This window comes from Megascapheus bottae, chromosome X, assembly GCF_031878675.1.
Source record: "Megascapheus bottae isolate mThoBot1 chromosome X, mThoBot2.hap1, whole genome shotgun sequence".
NCBI classification, from domain to species: Eukaryota; Metazoa; Chordata; class Mammalia; order Rodentia; family Geomyidae; genus Megascapheus; species Megascapheus bottae.
In genome coordinates, this window is record NC_143547.1 from 37,287,128 (window position 1) to 37,309,395 (window position 22,268).

Below are 22,268 nucleotides of genomic sequence, written 5' to 3' on the forward strand. Positions count from 1 at the left end.
CCGGGAGTGGGGCCTAGTGGTAGAGTGCTTGTCTAGCATGCATGAAACCCTGGTTCCTTTCCTCAGTACCACATACACAGAAAAAGCCAGAAGTGGTACTGTGGCTCAAGTGGTAGAGCCTGACAAAAGCTGAAGGACAGTGCCCAGGTCCTGAGTTCAAGCCCCAGGACTGTCAAAAAGCCAGAAGTGAAGTAATATCTCAAGTGTTAGAATGATAGCCTTGAGCAGAAAAGGCTAAGGGATAGTGCCCAGGCCCTGAGTTCAAGCCTCAAGGCTGATATAAGAGAGGGAGATAAGGAGAAGGGGGGAAGGAAGAGAGACAGAGACAGAGAATAACAAATTAGTTGATGTGCATGAGACACAGAGAAGGAGATTGGGTTCTGTGAGGGCAAGTGTGAGTCAGAACTGCCTACAAAGGAGAATATGCCTGCTTGGGGTACTGCAAGCTGAATAGGAGCTCATGCAGGTTGGCCAAACCCCAGGGTGAAGGAGAGAGTGAATATTCTGGACAGAAAGCACAAAAAAGCAAGTATATGAATGTAAGTCATAGTCTAGGAATTGAAAGTTGCCTATTGTTGGAGGTTTTAGAACTTAAGAGACAGGGTAAGTGGCACAGAGGGCACAATTCTGTGTCTCAAAGTGAGCCCTGGCCTAGAAAGTAGGGGCTTTGTACCCTGGGCTAAGGGAAAATCACTTTGAGCCTCAATTTGGAGTTGTGGGGTTAGATGGTTCAGAAAGCCTCATTTGTGAAGTTCATCCTAATTTGGTTGGTCTTTATCTGTCCTTGGTCAGCCAAACCCATGAGTCACTCTTGAAGTCAGGCGTTTCTCCCATCTAACTTCAGTCTTTCTTGCTTCCTCCTGGGTGGTTTCTTCACTCACTTACTCACTCCCTCCATGAATATTTATCCAATGTCTGTCTACTCTGGGAAGGAACCAGGAGACAGAGAATGAAAGGATTCTACCCCCTAAAGGAATGGCAAGAACATACATTTAACTCGTGTTCAGATAAACTTCCTTTTTGTCTGATACTGAGGATAAAACTGAGACCCTCACTTATGCTAGGCAAATGTATTACTACTGAGCAACACGTCTAGCTTTGTGTGTCCAGGGGCACATTTATTTGAATCCTGGTTCTGCCACCTCTGTGCTCTGTACTTCAGTTTTCTCATCTGTCTCATATCCTTCCTGGAAAACAACCTAGACCTTTCATGATTGTTCGGCCTAGCATAAGGGACAGTCCTAAGGCATTCAGTAAATGACAACTACTATTTTTAGAGCTGCAAAGAAACAATACCAAGGCCGGACGCTGGTGGCTCACGCCTATAAACTTAGCTACTCTGGGGTAGCTGAGATCTGAGGATTGCGGTTCAAAGCCAGCCCAGGAAGGAAAGTCTGTGAGACTCTTATCTCAAATTAACCACCAGAAAACCGGAAGTGGCTCTGTGGCTCAAGTGGTAGAGCACTAGCCTTGAGATGATGAGCTCAGGGGTAGTGCGTGGGCCCAGAGTTCAAGCCCCAGGTCAATGGGCTTCCAGAGCCTATGTTTACCTACTGTTTATGCAGTCTTCCCCTTAGCCTGCTCTCCTGTCAGTTCCTATGCTAAGCCAACATGGGTTTCCAATTAGAATCTGTGTGGCCCTGGAATTGACTAGAAAAACAGCTTGCAAAAGAGCTATGAGAGGAGGGAAAGGTAACTGCTCTCCTGCACTTCTGTAACTCTCCACCAGCTTTGATTTTCCTGTCTTCTTCCAGAGCCCAAAGTCCCAGGCCCTCATCTAGGTAGGTGTGTCTTGTTGTGTTTTGTTTTTCTCTCACTTCCGGTCTCCTCCTCTAGTCTAAGTTGTCATGGGGATAGCCCTCAACATTCCTTGTTTCTTCTTGCCCTCATCTTATGGTATCCATGGCAACAGCCCCCATTCATTTCCATGGTAACTGCATCCCAATCCCATCCCCTGCTGATTGCCCGGCTCTAGGCAGTACCAGTAAAGGGAAGGAGGAAAAGACCTCCCTCCCATCAGGAGCAGCATCTAGGGAGGGTCATTGCTCCCCCACCATGAGCAGCCCAGCCCCAAATCCACAGGGATTGGCCTGTCCCACATCCTACCATCTTAGAGACTTGGCTCACATGATCCTTTCATTGCTTGTTCCCTAAGCAAGATGTAGCCCAAAAGTCCCTTCCCCCCACCACACTCCTCACGCCCCGGGAAGTCTTCAAGGCTGCAGGAAGACCAACACAGCTCTGGGATATGCATCCCCAACTCTGTCACTTGTTAGTACTGAGACCTTTAGCAGTAATTTTCCCTCTCAGAGTCTTCTTCTTCTTCTTCTTCTTCTGTAAAATTGGAATCCTAATTCTTTTCTTCACATTTGCCATGCAGATAAAATAATGTGTGGAAAATGCCTGCCACACGGAAGGTGCGCAGTAAGTGCGAGTTTATTTTTACTCTGCTCAGCCACCCCCAAGCAGAAGGGATCTCTCTCCGCACCCTCCCCCAGTACTTCCTCTGTTCTCCACCCCTGATAACTTTCCGCTTTGGACTGTGGTTATTTGTGTAACATGGCTTGTTTCCCCCTCTATAAAGGATGCTCTCATTTCCCCCACAGACAAGTCCAGCAGACTGTGCACATGAGCATGTGTGTGTGTGCAGCAAGCACACGTGCGGGCATGTATTCATGTGTCGATCCAGGTTATGTGCTAGGGTTTTGTGCTTTTGTTTCTTGGTTTGATGCATGTATGTATATGTGTGTGCATGTGCACATACATTGCTCTTGAGAAGTTCAGAGAAAGAAGGATCTTCTGAAAGAAGGCCCTATCTGAAGTGCAGAAACCCAAAAAAGAAATTGTCATTTGTTCAGCCCCTGCACACATGTAAAACTGAGGTACAAAAAGGGAACATAATATTCCAAGGATCACACAACTGTCAATGACAGCCAGGACTGAAACCCAGGCCCATTTAATTCTTAGTCTACAGGGGGTATATGTGTGTGTGTGTGTGTGTGTGTGTGTGTGTGAGAGAGAGAGAGAGAGAGAGAGAGAGAGAGAGAGAGAGAGAGAGACACGGAGGGGGGGAGAGAAACTGATTTCTACATGATCAGCACATTCCCAAATGTTTTGAGAGACTCTATACCCCCTACCTCCTGTTTCTTCAGCAGTATAATATCAGAAGCAATCCCTTGGGCACACCCCTGTTTTTGTCAGGCATTTCCCTAGAAGGCTGTCCCAACAGGGTACATCCTTACCATTGTTCCCTTTGCAACCAAAATAAGATAGAATTGCCAAAGGGTAGAGAGCCAGGGGCAGGAATGAGAGAGGGAATATGAAATAGCATGAAGAGACAGCCAAGGCTCTCTGCTTGCATCCTGGTTTCATCACTAGGTAGCAATGTGATAACTTTATGTAAGTTGACATCACTTTGCAATGCCTCAGTGTTCCCATCTGTAAAATGGGATTGATGGTGCCTGCCTCAATGAGTTGCAAGAAGTCAATGAGCTTGTGGATGCTCTTGCTTGAGGGACAGAAGTGACTGCAGAGTTCTACAATAGCACAGAAGGACTGTAAGCTAGCCTGGGTGGCGGAATAAGAGGGTATGGAAGGGCACACCAGAGCTTGATGCTGAAGGGCAGACAGGAGGTAGCCAGACTGAGATAATGGGGCTGTCAGGTCAGAAGAGCCCCTTGAGGCTTTGTAGACTATCCTACTGATATAGATTCCTATGTAACACGTTAAGTCATTTTCTTCCTATTCATCGCTAACAGCAAAAGTCAAAGTCTTTATCAGAGGCTCAATGACCTTTACAACTTTTCCCCCATTACCATTGATCTTACAACCTATCAGTCTCCCTTGTTAATTTTGTTGTGGCTACACTGGCCTCCTCACCTTTCTTCAAACATGGCAGGCACAATTCTCTCTCAGGGCCTTTGCACTAGTCGTATCTTCTGGACTGCTCTTGCTTTAGAGAACCACCCAACTCACTCCTTCACTTCCATCAGTGCTTTGCTTCTGTGTCATTTTCTCTAAAAGGCCTTCCCTGACCACCCCCATTGAAAACAGCACCTTTTTTATTTTTAACACTTTTATTTTCCTTCCTGGCATTTACCCTCTATCAGAAATGATAGCTATGTTTTCTTGCTTTATTGTCTGCTTTCCTCAGAGCCCTGAGGGAACCTGCTCATCCATCTTGTTTATTGTTGACTCTCTAGTGCCTAGCCCTGTGCCTGGTTCACAGAAAGTATGGAAGTTATTGTTTGTCAAGTGGATTACTGGCAGCGGTGGAAAGATTTTTCAGGGAGACAGTGAGATGGTTAGGTTTGTATTTTTTGAATGCTCTCTCTCGTCACAAGATGGAGAACAGATTGAAAGAGGAGACTGGAAGCTGTGGCACAAGTTTGGGTGAGAGTTTTATTAGAGCAGCCAACCCAAGAACATTCACACACTTGCTCACACCAGACGTTTTTGTTGAGTACCTACTCTGGTCCGCACCCCAAGTTCTTGAGTAGCTAGAAGATTCTCAAATTCTGTGCCTGGGCTGGGATTCTAGAAGTCATGCCCACAAAATAACTGGCATGCTTTGCCAAGGCTAATGTATGCCATAAAAAAAGGACAGCCATGTGCCAAGTGTGGGAGCTCTGAATGGGTTCCGAAGTAATTTCTAGCTAGTGGAAGAATTCAGGAGGGCTCCTTAATAGTGGTGTTATGACGTAAATTTTAACGGAACTAGGATGTGGGGGGGGTCCCATCAGATTGCGCATGACAGTGATGGGGAATGCATTGCAGGTGGGCGGTAGTATATGAGCAGTTTTGGAGGTGGAAAGCTGAGAACATTTGGGAAAAACAGAGTACATGGGATAGGGAGCTGGTGGCTTAGTGTTGGAAAAAATATGGGCTTTGGAATCAGACTGCCTAGATTGGAATCCGGGTTGGACCATTGATAGTTGTGTGACCACTGATATGTTACTTAACCTGCCTGGGCCTTGTAAAGATCAAATAAAAAAAGCTACCTCATAGAGTTGTTTGGAAGAGCACCCACATTATGAGGTATGAAGTGGTAAGCATGGTACCTAACTATGCTAAGTATTCTGGAAGAATTGTTCATGTTATCTTGGTGGTGGACTCCCATACCAGAGTGAGGATTCCAGGTTATCTCTAGTGGGCAGAGGGAGCTCTGAATGGTTCATGAGTTCGAGGAGACCACTGATCAAAGCTGGGCTTGAGGGGTTTTTTGTTGTTTGTTTCTAGAAGGGGCTGGATTTGACAGGTTGATGAGCAGGATCCTGCAATCCTGAGGGAAAGAAGAAGGATGTCTGCCATTTAGGGGTGGGATGGACTGGGTGTGACCAGTGGATGGGAGAGAATGTGGAGTATATTTCTGCTTTGTTCAGGGCAGTGTTGCAAACTAGCATGTGGGAGGGTGGAGGAGGAGCAATGGGTGGGCGTTCCTGCCGAAAAGGAGCTCAGCTCCCCTTCAGCCCAGGCCTACCTCATGGCTGCAGTTTCCTCCCCCACCACTCAGGGCCACTAGCACAGAGGATTTTTGCTGCCAGGCTGGCAGTCCCCATACCATGCAAGCTCCTATGTGAATAGGGAGCCCACCTCCATTGCCCCAATTTGCATCTGCCCTATGTCCTGGCTCATGCCAACCAGGGGTTGATGAGTGGCCCCTTCTACCTTTTCACCAGCCAAGAGTTCTCAACTTTGTGTCCCCTCAAGCTCAGGCCAGTTTTTGAGTCTCAGCCCCACTCATTTCCCCCTGCCGACCCGCCTCAATGCCCCCACCTGTCTGCTCCTCCTCTCCTGGATTTCCCCTACCTCTGCAGCTCCTCACCATGTTTGATCTGCCCAAGGCTCCTGGGCTCTGTCGCCACCTGGGTTCCCTGGCAGCATGGTTGCCATGGCACCGTGGGAGCAGGTCTGGCAGAACAACAGCTCTGGGTAACCAGGGCAGGCAAGACCCAGGGCCCAGCTCCTGCCACCCTTCGGTTCGAGACCCCCCTGCCCTCCTCCCTCAGCTGAGCAGAGGAGGCCATGAGGAGGAAAAGGAAGCTGCCCCGCAGGGCAGCTCTTTACCTGTGAGGATGCTGGATGGGAGGCGCCTCCCACTGTCTCTCGCTGAGCCTGCGCCCTCGCCCTGCCCTCACAGCAGCAGCAGCAGCAACAGCAACAGCAGCAGCAGCAGCAGCAGAGGCGGCAGCAGCAGCAGCAGCCTGGGAACTCTGGGAACTGGCCAGGCCCGGACTCCAGGCTGCTAAGGGCAGGGGCGGGCTGCAGGGGCAGGGCCGGGTGGAAGGAGGGAAAGTTGGGTGGGCAGGGTGCAGAGGTGCAGGCACCAGGAGACAGGGCTGGGAGGAGGGTGGCATTTCACGAGGGTTTTCCTGGGCTGGTGCTGGGACTGACACTGGAAGGGAAATCACTGCGCACAGCATTGGAGACAGGGCTGGAGGGGAGCGTGGGTAATCTTGTGGGGAGGGGGGGTTACAACCAGCCCCCATGGGGGCAAGGTTTGAAGCTGGAGCTGTTAGGGGGGAAGGACTTGGAGGCGATTGGGCTGGGGGTAAGGCTGGGAACAATACTGAGTAGACAGCCTTGAGAGCAGGGTACCTGGGGATGACGCTCTAAGAGAGGGGCTGGGAGGGAATGAAGAGAGGGCTGTGGAAGCAGAGGAGCATGAAGGGAAGCGATGGTGTGGGCCATAAGGAGACGGTTCAAGGGCCTCTAAGTGTAGGGATCTCTAGATCTATGAGGAAGCATGCAAGGCTGGGATGGAGGTCAGGGGTCTGGTCCATTCCCTCTCATTCAGGCCCAGCAGGCCTCTCTCCTGTTGCCACATCCTGGTTCATCTTATCTCATCCCCACAGTGTGGAGGGTGATGCCCCAGGCAGTGACCTGAGCACAGCGGTTGATAGCCCTGGGAGCCACCCCCCCTACCGACTGAGCCAGCTGCCCCCCACCAGCAGCCACATGGGGGGCCCCCCTGCCGGGGTGGGCCTTCCCTGGGCTCAGCGAGCACGCCTTCAGCCTGCCAGTGTGGCCCTGAGGAAGCAGGAGGAGGAGGAGATAAAGCGTTCCAAGGCCTTGTCGGACAGCTATGAACTCTCCACGGACCTGCAGGACAAGAAGGTGCTGGGAGCCACAACTCTCTGATTGGGAATGGGGGAGGTTCACAAGGCAGAGCGGAGGGAGGGATTAGGATAGTTTTCGGGTGGTATCCAGGGAAGGAGAGTAAAGCAGAAATGGACTAAGATTGGGCCAAGGACCCTGGTTCTCACCCTACAAGGACGCATTTATCACTTAGTAGGCACTAAATTTTGGATTCACTCAGGAAACATTCTTGAGCTCCTTGTCTTAGATGTGGATCCTAGATATAGAAAGAGAAGTGAAACCTGCACCCAGTTTTCAAGATGTGCAATGTAACGGGGAAGCACACACATCAGTAGACAACTTCACAATGATGATGCAAGGTCACGATTTAGCTAAAAAAAGTGGGGAGGGGGAAGGACAGAATACCACATTCCGGAGACAAGAGACTATTAAGATAGAATACCAAAATGTTAATTATGATCATGCCTAGGTATTTGGACTTCTTCCCTTCCTTCTTCCTTCCTTCTTTCTTCCTTCCTCTCCTCTTCCTCCCTCCCTTTCTTCTTTCCTCCCTTCCCCTGTTCTTTCCCTCCTTCTGTTTATCTTTCTACTTCCCTTTCTCTCTCCCACTCTCCCACTTGTTTTTCTCTTTTCTTTTCTGCAACTTCTTGCTCTCTATTTTATTTCTGTCTGTCCTGATATTTGGGGGGGGCTCTGTCTTTCTTCTTTCTATTTCTGAATAACCAATATATACTTTTTTGGTGGTGGTGGGGGTGGTCATGGGGCTTGAACTCTGGGGCCTGAGCACTGTCCCTAAGCTCTTCAGCTCAGGCTAGCACTCTACCCCTTGAGCTACAGTGCCACTTCCTGTTTTCTGGTGGTTAATTGGAATTCAGTGCTGGGATAGCTTTGAACCATGATCCTCAGATATCAGCTTCCTGAGTAGCTCCTGGAAGAGAAGGTTACAGCAAGCCAGGTGCTAGGCTTACACACAAGAGCCACCAGCGCACAACTAACATATACCTAAAACCAAACAAACAAACAAAAAACAGAAAATCAAATTCAAACTCATGGAGCCAGCATCATCTGAACATCCTGGCTCTTTGGGGGTCAACAGTTAAGTATAACTCTGAGTGAGGGTGTGGATGAGGGTCTAGGACAATGACACTCCGGCAACTTCCTGATCTTTTCCCTTCCACCATCCCCTGACAGGTAGAAATGCTGGAGAGGAAGTATGGGGGCTCTTTTCTCAGCCGCAGGGCTGCCAGGACCATCCAGACAGCCTTCCGCCAGTACCGCATGAATAAGAACTTTGAGCGGCTGCGCAGTTCAGCTTCTGAGAGCCGCATGTCCCGTCGCATCATCCTGTCCAACATGCGAATGCAGTTCTCCTTTGAGGAGTATGAGAAGGCACAGAACCCTGCGTACTTCGAGGGCAAGCCTGCCTCGCTGGACGAGGGTGCCATGGCTGGGGCCCGGAGTCACCGGCTTGAACGGGGACTCCCCTATGGAGGCTCCTGTGGTGGGGGCATCGATGGAGGTGGAAGCTCTGTCACTACATCTGGAGAGTTTTCTAATGACATTACAGAGCTTGAGGACTCCTTCTCCAAACAGGTCAGGAGCCCTGAAAAGGGTCTTTCTTCTCCATTCCCAGCTTCTGTCTGCTCTTACTGTTTTTTTACCTATATTGCAAGCTGGGAAAAAAAATTACTGTGAGCATTTAATAGCAACAAATAGCTATGATCTAAGTTGAGGTGGTGATAATGATGAGAGAGAATTGGCAAGACAGACAGACACACAGAGAGAGAGACAGAGACAGAGAGAGGGACAGAGAGAGACACAGAGAGACAGAGAGAGAGAGACAGAGAGAGACAGAGAGAGACAGAGAGAGACAGAGAGAGAGAGAGAGAGAGAGAGAGAGAGAGAACCTGGACGAGGTGGCTCATGCCTATAATCCTAGCTACTCAGGAGGCTGAGATCTGAGGATTGCAGATCTCAGTTCAAAGCCACCCTGGGTACTAAACACCATGAGACTCTGATCTCCCAGGAAGTGGAGCTGTGGATGTAGGGGTAGGGGGGTAGCCTTGAGCTAAAGAGCTCAGGAACAGCACCCAGGCCCAGAGTTCAAGCTCCATGACAGAGAGAGAGAGAGAGAAAGAGAGAGAGGGGGGGGGGAGGGAGGGAGAGGAGAGTGTAGCTTACGCCTACGCCTATAATCCTAGCAACTTGGCAGGCTGAGTTCTATAAATCTCGGTTCAAAGCCAGCCCAGGCAGGAAAGTCCATGAGATTCTTATCTCCAACTAACCGCAAAAAAAAAAATCAGAAGGGAAGCATGCTAACCACATGGAACAGCACCCAGATCCTGAACACAAACCCCAGGACCAGGATATAAACAAGATGTTACAGTGAGGCATGATGGTACATACCTATAATCCAAGCACTTGGGATGCTGAGGCATGAGGATTGCAAGTTCAAGGCAAGTCTAGACTACAAAGAGAAATCCTATCTCAAGCCAGATGCCAGTAGCTCATAACTATAGTTCTAGTCAAGAGGCTAAGACCTAAGGATCCCAGTTTCAAGCCAGCACAGGCAAAAATGTCAGGGAGATTTTGATTTTCCGTTAACCAGCACAGAGCCAAAAGTAGGGCTGTGGCCCAAGTGGCAGAATGCCACCTGAGTGAAAAAAATAAGGGAAAGTGCCCAGCTTCGTGTTCAAGTCCCATTACAAGCACGTGTGCGCCTGTACCCACATGCGTGTGCGCACGCGCGCGCACATACACACACACACACACACACACACACACACACACACACACACCACGCACAAATCCTGTCTCAAAAACAAAGGGTTATGGCCAAGAGTGTGGCCACTAGTAAATCGGAAGTGGTGCTGTGGCTCAAGTGGTAGAGTGGTAGTTTTGACCAGAAGAGCTCAGGTCCACGACACCCCCCCCCAAAAAAAAAGAGCCTAAGTAAAAAAGATTAAAAACAAACGAATAAGTACTAAAAAAAAAATAGTAGTTGCCAGGTACTATACATGCTTTATAATAGGCCTAGGAGGGGTTATAGGAGGGGTTCAAATGGTAAAATACATGCCTTTCAAGCACAAGGTTCTGAGTTCAAGTCCTGACAAAAGGTACTGCCAAAAACAAAAACAAAACACAGTTTTGAGGTGTAGAGATTAGTATCTCCATTTCCAGAGGCGGAAACTGAGTCTAAGGTAGTGTCTCTGGTCTGTGTTCTAGAATCTCTCAGTCTAGTAATAAACCATATATGTGTGCATTACTACCCCTAAAATAGTCTGTGCTCAGAGTCATGAGAAAGGACTATGGGAAGATGTGAGAAGGTTCTTGGAAAAAACATCATTGTAACTGGACCTTACAAGACTGAGAAGATTAAGAAGTAGTAGGGAGGGTATCGCTTGCATAATCATCAGCAAAAAATGGAATGATGAGAATGTAACTGACAGTGAGGGAGTAGGATGAAAATCCCCATTCTGCCATTTTCCCAGCTGTGTGACCTTGTGTTGTACCTCAGTAACACATCATCAGCAAAATGAAGAGAAAGCCTTATTTTAAGAGTTTTTTTATGCCAGTACTAGAGCCTAAACTCAGCACTGTATTTGAGCTTCTATTTGCTCAAGGGTAGAGCTCTAACACTGGAGCCATAGCTCCAGTTCCAGCTTTTTAGTCATTTATTGGAGATAGGAGTCTCATATACTTTCTTCCTGGGCCGGCTTCAAACCAGGATCCCTAGATCTCAGCCTTCTGAGTAGCTAAGATTATAGACGTATGCCACTGACTCCCAGCTTTTAGAGGTGTTTTGAAGATTCAGCTCAATAATGTACTATTTACAAAAATACCTGTTACCTGGTAGCTGCTAAGTACATGTTTTCTTCCTAAAACCAAGGAGGTTCTTGGTAGATATTGATGAAGTATAAAATGATGAATATAACTTTACAAGAGGAAAAAATAACTGGGTTCTGAACCCTGTGATCTGGCCAAAGCCAGCCTGGACATGCTGCCTTATCACTGTTCAAAGATGGAGAGTCAGACATAGGTGGCTCACACCTCTAATCCTAGCTACTCAGGAAGATGAGACCTGAGGATCACCGTTCAAAGCCTGCCAGGGATAAAAAGTCTGTGAGACTCTTATCTCCAAATAATTACCAGAAAGCTGAAAGTGGAACTATGGTCAAAGTGTTAGAGTGTGGGGCTGGGAGTTTGGCCTAGTGCCCAGCATGCACAAGACCCCGGTTCAATTCCTTGGTACCACGTACATAGAAAAAGCTGAAATGGGACCGGAAGTTTGGCCTAGTGGTAGAGTGCTTGCCTTGCATGCATGAAGACCCGGGTTCGATTCCTAGGTACCACATACATAGAAAAAAAAGCTGGAAGTGGTGCTGAGGCTCAAGTGGTAGAGTTCTATCCTTGAGAAAGTCCAAGGACAGTGCTCAGGCCCTGAGCTGAACTCCAGGACTGGCAAAAAAATAAATAAATAAAATTAAATTAAAAAAAAAGAAAAAGCTGAAATGGTGCTGTGGCTCAAATGGTAGAGCTCTATCCTTGAGAAAACCCAAGGACAGTGCCCAGGCCCTGAGCTCAAGCCAGAACTGGAGGGGGGAAGGAGAGAGGGAGGGAGGAAGGAAGGGAGAAAGGAAAGAGATTAAAGAACAAATATATTACTTCCTGTAGTTTTTGATGGCTAAGAATCTGGGAGGGGCCTGGTTGAATGGTTCTGTTCTAAGTTCTCTCCAGATGCAATGATGAAGCTGTAGGACTACGGTCTCTAAAGACTGAGCTGGGGCTGGTTTGTTCCCAAGTTTATTCACTCAGCTAATGTTATGATTTAGTATCTCTGTATGTAGATCCCTCCCTAGAACTGCTCACAGCATGCTTTCCACCAGAAGAAGGATCTGAGGAAGTACAAATCTCACAGAACACTCAAGACACAAGCTGTAGTATTTGCTAGTCTAATCCCAGAAGTGACATAGCTTCACCTCTACCTGTGTGCTTTTTACATAAAGTCAGATATGATGTGCCATCCAAGAGTATGAATACAGATAGGCAGGATCATTAAGTACCAGTTTGGAAGCTAAATACTACAAGGAGGTAGAGTTTTCCTAGGCATGGGCCACATTCACAGAGCTAAATATGATGCATTTTCTAAGATGTAAACAGAGAGGGAGGGAGGGAGGGAGGGAGGGAGAGAGAGAGAGAGAGAGAGAGAGAGAGAGAGAGAGAGAGAGAGAGAGAGAGAGAGAGAGAGAGAGAGAGAGAGAGAGAGAGAAAGAGAGATAGCTGGGAGCCCAGACATTTGGGATTTCCCAGGTGGGGGGAGGGCATGGCAGATGCAGCAAAAAATGTGAGTGAAATCAGGGAGGAGATAGTATGTAGATTTTCCTCCCAGTTGCTGTGAGCTCACGATGGTTACCTAGGAGCTATGTGCTCAATCATAAAGGACCTTGGAGGGGTGGGGGGAAGAGTATCTTGGCTGACCCACCAGGAAGATTCCCTACTTTACTTCCCTCCTTCCCACCCTTCCACCATCCTTCCCTTCCTCCTTCCTCCCTTTTTCCCCTTCCCTCTCCCCCCTTCCCTTCTATGTAGGTAAAGTCATTGGCTGAATCCATCGACGAGGCCCTGAACTGCCACCCGTCAGGGTCAATGTCTGAGGAAGCAGGCTCATCTCAACTGGAGAAGCGGGAATCAAAGGAACAGCAAGAAGACAGCTCAGCCACATCTTTCAGTGATCTGCCCCTCTACCTGGATGACCCAGTTCCCCCACCATCCCCTGAGCGACTTCCTAGTGCAGAACCTCCACCCCAGAGCCGACCTGAGTTCTGGGCACCAGCCCCGCTCCCACCAGTTCCTCCATCAGTGCCATCAGGGACTCGGGAAGATGGTGGCCGAGAGGAAGGCACTCGTAGGGGTCCTGGGTGCTTGGAGTGCCGAGATTTCCGGCTGCGAGCCGCCCACCTTCCCCTCCTTACCATTGAGCCTCCTAGTGACAGCTCCGTGGACCTGAGTGACCGCTCAGATCGCGGCTCTGTCCACCGCCAGCTAGTATATGAGGCTGACGGCTGCAGCCCCCATGGGACCCTAAAGCACAAGGGGCCACCAGGCAGGGCCCCAATCCCACATCGCCACTACCCAGCCCCTGAGGGCCCAGCTCCAGCCCCACCAGGACCCTTGCCACCAGCCCCCAACAGTGGCACTGGGCCCAGTGGTGTGGCTGGGGGTCGAAGGCTGGGGAAGTGCGAGGCAGCAGGCGAAAACTCTGATGGTGGAGATAATGAGAGCCTGGAGAGTTCTAGCAATTCCAATGAGACCATCAACTGCAGCTCTGGCTCCTCTTCCCGGGACAGCCTGAGGGAGCCTCCAGCCACTGGCCTGTGCAAACAGACCTACCAGCGGGAGACCAGGCATAGCTGGGATTCACCAGCCTTCAACAACGATGTGGTACAGAGACGGCATTACAGAATTGGCTTGAACCTCTTCAATAAGTATGTGTTTCCCATTCTAGTTTCCTCCCTCATCCCTTCCTGGTCTGCACGGGTATTTTGTCCTTAGTGACTCTGGTTCTGCCATCCTCTCATTGGTGGAATGGTGTTTCTTCTCCAGCTGCTCAAGGTGGTACAAGTGGGGCATGGTAGTGCATACTTGTAATCCCAACACTTGGGAGGCAGCGGTAGGCTTGGGCTATACAGTGAGGCTCTGTCTCCAAAGCAAAACAAAACAGGATGGCAGAATTAGAGTCCTCAGAACACACCTGGGTTAGGGTCCTATCCTAGGTTAGGACTGCTGTTAGTTCCAACTAACTGCTGCTGTCTGGACAAGGTATTCCCATTGTGTTCTGAGCCTTGTCTCCTCTACCTCCCATCTTCAGAGAGGAGATGATCTGTGAGTATACAGAGCCTTAGTCTAAGAAGCCAGAGACCAAAAACTTTTGTTCCCTTTGTGGCCATTCACTGCCTACCTAGCCTTGAGCATGTACTCCTTAAACGGCAACATTTTCATCTTGGGGTGTGTTTGAGATGTTAAGGGGCAGGGCGGTGTGTTGAACTACTCAGCGACTGCCATTGAGCTCTTTCTAGGTGTCTGGTCTTTTGCCAGGTACTTAGGAGTTGTGTGAGAGTGCAGCATTTGATTAGAAAATAATTAGAAAACATTAGATGGAATTAGATAGAATGGAAGGCATTAGATGGAATGCCTTACATCTCCATAGTTGATTAAATACTGCCACCTACCTATATTCAGTTCCTCACTTATTACTTGGCAAATTGGTAGTCATGTCTCAATTTTGTAAATAAGGAACTGAGACCAGAGAAGTAAAGGGATTGCTCAAAAATCATAGAGTTAAGGATCTGACACTTCTAGAACACCAATATCTCTACTAAATTAGCTTCAAGTGGTCTGAAGGTTCTGGTGCTCTAAATACAGGATAGCTGCCATGGAGATTTTGGCTTAAGGAGTCTCTTGTATGTAGATCTATGCACAGAGACTGAGCAGGACATGGAATAAAATAACCTCTTCACAGCCAGGGGCTAGTGGTTCAAGCCTGTCATCTTAGCTAACCAGAAGGCTGAGATCTGTGGTTTGAAGCCAACCTAGGCAGAAAAACCAAAGAGACTTTTTTCTCCAATGAGCCAGCAACATGCAGAAAGTGGAGACGTGTCTCAAATGGTAGAGCCCCAGCCTTGACTGAAAAAGCTAAGCAAGGAGTTGAGGATATGGCTCAGATTGTACAGCACCAGCCAATGAGCAAAAGTAGGCATCAGATACTGAGTTCAAGTCCCAGTCTTGGACCAAAAAAAAAGCTAAGCAAGAACCTAAGTTCAAGCCCCAGTACCAGTACATACACACACACACACACACACACACACACACACACACACACACACACACACACACACACACACACACACACACACACAACCTCTTCACTTCTACCCTGAAGGTTGAGGGCTCAGAAAGGTAAACTTGGTGTCTGGGAATAACCAAAGTCCTGGCAGAGAGTTGGCACTAATCAGATAGTGATGTTTTGTGGCTCCAGTGAAAGAGAAAATTGCAATGAAGATACCTTGGAATTTTGAATCTCTGTGAAATGAGCCAGTAGCTTCTCCCTGAGTCTTAGTTTTCTCATATATCAGTAAAGACCATATAGATCCAAGATCCTTGCTTCTCTGAAACCAGGAGTAGGAGGGCCTAAAATTAATTCTAGAAATGGGACAGAGGGCACAGTTCCAGGAAGACAGTCATCTCATCTACCTCCTCTCTTTCTGCAGGAAGCCAGAGAAGGGTATCCAGTATTTGATCGAACGCGGTTTCCTGTCAGACACACCAGTGGGAGTGGCTCACTTCATCCTGGAGCGGAAAGGCCTGAGCCGACAGATGATAGGGGAATTCCTAGGGAACCGGCAGAAGCAGTTCAACAGAGATGTATTAGAGTGAGAACTCCAGCACTGGGCACGCAGACCAGGGATTTCTGAAGGAAAGCAGGAGGGAAGAGGGGGCAGTCTGTCCTTTCTGCTCAGATAAAAGGACAGGATGAACAGAATTTCCTGCCTCCGTACCCTTCTGTCCCAAAACAGTCTGATCTCTCCTGATTCGATTTCTAAAGTCTTCTGGCTGTCCCTGGGCATTCTAGAACCTGTTTTAGGGCTTCAGTATTCCCATCTCGGTAATGAATGGACTGCTGGAAAGGATCCTATATGACCACACATCTTGATGCATTTTGAGGGATAGTTCTAACACTCTGTCCTCATATGTGCTTGTGTGAGCCACAGGTCCTGGTTTTGAAAATCTTACCAGTGGGAGGGTCAGGACATTTGAGCAGATCAGGGTGGGTCAGAGGTTTCTACAGAGGAATTGAGTGTCATGCCTCCTTTTTTGCTCTTCAGTTGTGTAGTAGATGAGATGGATTTTTCTTCTATGGATTTGGATGATGCACTCCGGAAATTCCAATCCCATATCCGGGTACAGGGTGAGGCTCAGAAAGTGGAACGGCTCATCGAAGCTTTCAGGTGTGCCAGCTTCTCTATTCCTAATTATTCCTATTATTTTGGGAGCCCATATCATAAATGTCTACAGGTCACTTCTTTGTACTTCATACTGTTTCATTTTTTTTTGGTCAGTCCTAGGGCTTGAACTCAGGGCCTGGCCACTGTCCTTGGGCTTTCTCAAGGCTAGTACTCTCTACTTGAACTACAACACCACTTCTGGCTTTTTCTGTGTTTGTGGTACCAAGGAATCGAACCCAGGGTTTTGTGCATACTAGGCAAGCACTCTCACTAGGCCATGCTTTCAGCCCCTACTTCATACTTTTCTTACCATAAATTAGAAGTGATACATCCTGTCTTGCAAGGCAGATTGTGAGGATCAGAGGTAGTGAATATAAAGTAGCTAGGTCAGGCATCTGGGCTGGAGATTTAACAACTGACAACAATATCAGCAATGAAAGCTAACATCCACAGGGCTGGGGGTATAACTGAGGTCCTGGGTTCAATACAGAAGGGGAAAAACGGCTAACATTCATGGAACATTCATTAAATACTAAGTGCCTAACTAGGTATCTTAAGCCAGGCACAGTGGCTCATGCCTACCATCCTAGCTACTCAGAACTTTGAGATCTGAGGATTGCGGTTCAAAGCCAGCCTGGGGTACTAAAAAGTCCATGAAACTCTTATCTCCAATTAACCACCAGAAAACCGGAAATGGTGCTGTGGCTAAAGGGATCGGGTGGTAGCCTTGACCTGGAGAGCACAGGGACAATGCCCAGTCCCAGAGTTCAAGTCCCACAGCTGACAAAACAAAACAATAGCAGCAACAACAACAACAACAAAAAAACCCAGGTGCTTCTATTATTCCCACTTTTCGGTGACAGAACTGAAGTTCAGAGATATTAGGTAACTTTCCCAAGGTCACAATGACTAAGCAGTAGAACCAGTATTTGCACTTAAGTATATGTGACTCCATGGTCCATCCTAATCATTATACTCTAGAGCAAATGCTTTAAGGATCAAAGAGACCTGAGTCTAGATCCTCCTTTATCTCTGAATATTTAGAGGAGAAACAAGGAAGTTGCTGAGACTACCCCACCTTCTACCCCAACCCCCATGACAATAGAAGTATTTATTTGCAGTAAGAAATTTTTGGGTTTTCATCCTGGCTTCACCACTCACCAGCTCCATTACCTTGGGCAAGTTATCTTACTATTTTGAACCTTAGTGACTACATCTGTAAAATGGAACTGCCGGTAGCTACCTTGAGAAGTAAAGATGTGACTCAGTAGTAGAGCATATGCTAGGTTCAGTTTTCAACATCACAAAAGAGAAGGAAAAAGTAAATACCTTGCAGCATTATAATAGGATCCCATGAGACACTGTACACAATTCTACTGGGAAAGCTCTAAAATGATAATGATTGTGATTTTTACCTGTGAATCTTGGGGAAACTGAAGAAAACAGACACAGAAGGTCATGGGAGTATTTCCCAAAAGAAAAGGTTAGTTGCACTACATTGGATGATGGACAAATAGAAATTGCTGGTACTTGAATCTGTATTTGACCCCTCTTCTCCTGCAGCCAGCGGTACTGTGTCTGTAACCCAGCCCTCGTGCGTCAGTTCCGGAACCCGGACACAATCTTCATCCTGGCTTTTGCCATCATTCTCCTCAACACTGACATGTACAGCCCCAGCGTCAAGGCTGAACGCAAGATGAAATTAGATGACTTCATCAAGAACTTAAGAGGTGATTCAAAATTCCTATTGGCTTACCTGCCCATCACCTTGTGGTGGGTGGAGTTTAAATGAGGGAAGGATGAAGGAGAGCACAGCTCTTCTTGGAAATTAATGTTGGGTGCTATCATGTCCTCCCAAAGCTGGATATTTCCCAAGACATTCAGTTATAAATTCACTTAGTTATTTGTGGGACTGGGGGTATCACTCACAGACAGAGCACTGACCTACCACATGCAAGGCCCTGGGTTTGGTCACCATCACTTTAAAAAAAAAAAAAAAGGCATTTTGGCCGGGACTTTGGCCTAGTGGTTAAAGTGCTTGCCTAGCATGTATGAAGACACGGGTTCGATTCCTCGGTACCACATACATAGAAAAAAGCCGGAAGTGGTGCTGAGGCTCAAGTGGTAGAGCTCCTGCCATGAGAAAGCCCAAGGACAGTGCTCGGGCCCTGAGCTCAAGCCCAGGTATTTTCTCATCCATACACTGAGTATTTACCAAATATCTAACATATATCAGTCACTAAGTCCTAAAACTATGGCAACAAACTTGATAGGTAACAGTCCTAAGTCCTCTTGTATCTCTTTACTAAGTCATGCCCTCAACAATTCCTCACCCCTTCTTTCCTTTTCTTTTGTATGTGTGCCCATTAATACTCCTTGAATCATTTCATTCATGTATTCATTTCTTTGCTTAGCCAACCAACAACCCAGCCTGTAGACACTTACTAGATACTTAATGTATGCCATCTCCTATGATAGGGTGCTATGGACAATGGGGACAATTCTGCCATAGTCCCTGCTCTAAGAGAGCTTCCAGTTTGTGGGAGAGTCTAACTTGTAGTTGTAGAATAGCCAGAATGGGGCTTGGAGTTATGGCCTAGTGGTAGACTGCTTGCCTGCCATGCACAAAGCCCTGAGTTCAATTCCTCATTATCATATACACAGAAAAAGCTGGAAATGTTACTGTGATTCAAGTGGTACAGCACTAGCCTTGAGAAGGCTGTAGGACAATGTCCAGACCCTGAGTTCAAGCCCCAGGGCTGAAAAAAAGCCAGAATAGCCAGAATGTTAGAGGGAAGTATAAGTACAGTCAAACATTCAAGGAGGGAGAGCCCACTCTGGCTTCCTGGAGGAATAGTATTTTATTTATTTATTTATTTATTGACAGTCGTGGGGCTTGAACTCAGGGCATGAACACTATCCTTGGGCTTTCTCAAGGCTAGTACTCCACCACTAGAATCACAGCACCACTTCCATTTTTTTCTATGTATGTGGTACTGAGGAATTGAACCCCAGTCTTCGTGCATGGTAGGCAAGCACTCTACCACTAGGCTGAACTCCAGCCAGGAATTTTATTTTTAAGGTGAGCCCTGAGGGCTAGTAAGTTAACTAGATAATGCTTTCCTAGCTGGAAAAAATAGCAACAAAAGCCCAAAGAGAAGGTAATGTGAAGTTGTTTAGGGGACAATTGGGCAGGGGTTAGAAGATTGGTTGGGAAGGTCAAATAGAACCACTCGATGAGGGCCTCAAGGCCAGATGAAAAGGGTCACTTTGATTTTTTTTCCTCTTAGCTTATTGTATTGATGTCAAGCTCTGCCTATCACCAGAGAGCACCCTACTAAAAATGGCACAGATGTTGAGAATATTTCAACAGAAATTAAAGAGAGAAAAAGAATTGAGAGAAAAGAAGAGAGGGAAAAAAAAGACAAAATTGCTGACCATCAGGATTTCCAGTTGGAGGCTTTAAGCTCTCTGGCGGCTAAGATAAAAAGGACATTGTAGGGGAAAATGTTCCTTAGCACCTGTCTAAGGAGGAGGTGGGTGAGGTATTTCTGAAGGAGAAATCATTTTCTCTAGCAGAAGGTCTAGAAAGAAGAGTGAGTGGGTTTCACTCAGTAGACAGACAGGAGTGGAGGATGATAGACTTGGGAGGAGGGAGTTAGATCAGTGGCCCATCTGGAGCTGTCTCTAAAATTTTGCTGTTATTCATTCATTTCATTTCCTCTCCCCCCACCCCTCTATTTATTTGTGTGTGTATGTGTGTTTACAATTAGCACTCCCTATATGTGGGATCTCTTCAACCCATACATATACACACACACACACACATATTTGAGTGTGTCTGTGTGTGTATTTGAATAAGCTGAGTGCTGGTACTTATATCTGTAATCCTAGCAACTCATGAGGCTGAAACCTAAGGATCAAGTTTCAAAGCCAGCCTGGGCAGCCCATGGGACTCTTATCTTAATCACCAAAACCAAAACGCCAGAAGCAGAGCTGTGCTCAAGTGGTATATGTAGTCTCCATCTAGTGTTTGAGGACAGTGCCCAGACCCTGAGGTCATATCCAGGACTGGCAAAAATAAATAAATAAATAACAAAGGTCTGTCTGTACTGAATATGTACAAACTTTTTCTTGTCGTGATGCCCTAAATAATATAGGATAAAAACAATTTAAATAGCATTAAGATTATCATAGATATGATTTAAAGTATACAGAACGATATCTGTAGGTTATATGCCAGCGTTGCTTCATTTTATGTAAGGGTTTGAGCATCCTCAAATTTTGGTATCGATGGGAGATTAACCAATCTCCCATTGATTCAGAAATATAAGTGTGTGTGTGTGTGTGTGTGTGTGTGTGTGTGTGTGTGTGTGTGTGTGTGTGAGAGAGAGAGAGACAGAGACAGAGACAGAGACAGGAGAAACAGACAGATTCTTTGGACTTATATATTTTTCCTCTCTCCAGCTACTGAAGAAATTAGTAATAAATGAATGAAAGTAATACATACTTAGTACAGAAATTTGGGGCAACAGGGATTTAAGTGTGATTTTACATACATGTACTTGCATGCCTGCTCGTCCTGGGATTGAACTAAGAGACTAGATGCCCTGAGTTTTGTTTTAGTTTTCTTTTTTTGTTTAACTCTAGCACTTGGGCCACAGCCACTTTTGGCTTTTTAGTGGTTAATTGGAAATAAAAGAGTCTTAAAACTTTACTACCCAGGCTAACTATGAAGCATGATCCTTAGATCTTAGCTTTCTAAGTAGCTAGGATTACAGATGTGAGTCACTGGCACCCAACTGAGTATGTTTTTAATATGCATATGAGACCCTGTATTCAATGCTCAGCCCTGCCCCTCCCCCAATTTTAATATAGAAATTTACGGCTGAGGGCATAGTTCAAGTAGTAGAGTGCTTGCCTAGGAAATGTGAGACCCAGTGTTCAAACCCCAATGTAGCTCCCTCAAAATATAAAATATGGAAAGTTACTAAATATCTTCCATCACTCCTTTTTTTTTTTTGCCAGTACTAGGTTTGAACTGTTGCGGGGCTTGTTGGATTTGCTTATGCTCCTCTACTTCTGATTTTTTTTGCTGGTTATTTTTTTTGCCAGTCCTGGGCTTAAGCTCAGGGCCTGAGCACTGTCCTTGGACTTTATCAAGGCTAGAGCTCTACCACTTGAGCCTCAGCACCACTTTCAGCTTCTTTTCTATGTATGTGGTACCGAGGAATCAAACCCGGGTCTTTGTGCATGCTAGGCAAGCCACTAGGCCAAACTCCCGGCCCCTTGCTGGTTATTTTAAAGATAGGTTTGCTGACTTTGAACCAGGATCCTCAAGTTTCAGCCTCCTTACTAGCTAGGATTATAAACATGAGTCACTGTTTTCCGTAAATTTCTTCTAATGATCCCAAATTCTTCTCTAAGAGGCAACCATGCTTAACATGTTGGTGTGTCCTATTTTTTTCTCCGTGCATATATAGCTTTTCATACAATTAAGATCACAATAAGCTGGGTACTGGTTGTAATCTTAGTTATTCAGGAGGCTGAGATCTAAGGACCCTGGTGTGAATCCAGACTAAGCAGCTTAGATTAACTAAAAAAATACTGGAAGTGGAGGTGTGTCTTAAGTGGCAGAGAGCCAGCCTTGAGTACAAAAGTTACGCAAGAATATGAGGACCTGAATTCAAACCCCATGAACAGCACAAACTATTATTTTTGTTAAATCTGAAGGCAAAAAGAGTACCTGATTGTCCTAACTATAGTGGGTTCTAAGTTGTTTAGATACAATCTCCACCTTGGAAAAGAAAGTGATTGGTTATCTTATTGAAGGGCCAGTTCTGATTGAAGGGACCAAGAACACCCACTCACTACCCCTTGGTCATGACTGTGATCAGGGTCCACAGCTGGGTGTGTGGTATTGGGGAGAACCCCTCGACCCATTCTCCATGCTTATGTGACGTATCGCTGTATTATTTCCTCAACACAGGGGTTGACAATGGTGAAGATATCCCCCGTGACCTCCTGGTGGGGATCTACCAGCGCATCCAGGGGCGTGAATTGAGGACCAATGATGACCACGTGTCCCAAGTGCAGGCTGTGGAGCGCATGATTGTTGGCAAGAAACCGGTAAGTGCCCTAGGAGGCTGGAGAGGGCCCAGGGTTCTA

At 46.8% G+C, this 22,268-nt stretch overlaps 1 protein-coding gene across 3 annotated transcripts in view; it reads left to right on the plus strand.

The window, feature by feature from the left end:
- The window catches only part of LOC150040861 (IQ motif and SEC7 domain-containing protein 2), a 111,100-nt gene that overhangs the window by 75,203 nt on the left and 13,629 nt on the right, over nucleotides 1-22,268 (plus strand). For 2 of the 3 annotated variants that reach the window (XM_090326010.1, XM_090326013.1), the window contains 7 exons: nucleotides 6,855-7,116; nucleotides 8,290-8,691; nucleotides 12,688-13,583; nucleotides 15,366-15,527; nucleotides 15,981-16,103; nucleotides 17,664-17,830; nucleotides 22,090-22,229. In XM_090326010.1, coding sequence (XP_090182136.1) covers nucleotides 6,855-7,116; nucleotides 8,290-8,691; nucleotides 12,688-13,583; nucleotides 15,366-15,527; nucleotides 15,981-16,103; nucleotides 17,664-17,830; nucleotides 22,090-22,229 — 2,152 coding nt within the window. The remainder of the gene's footprint in view (nucleotides 1-6,854; nucleotides 7,117-8,289; nucleotides 8,692-12,687; nucleotides 13,584-15,365; nucleotides 15,528-15,980; nucleotides 16,104-17,663; nucleotides 17,831-22,089; nucleotides 22,230-22,268) is intronic. The other variant, XM_090326012.1, reaches the window with a different exon arrangement.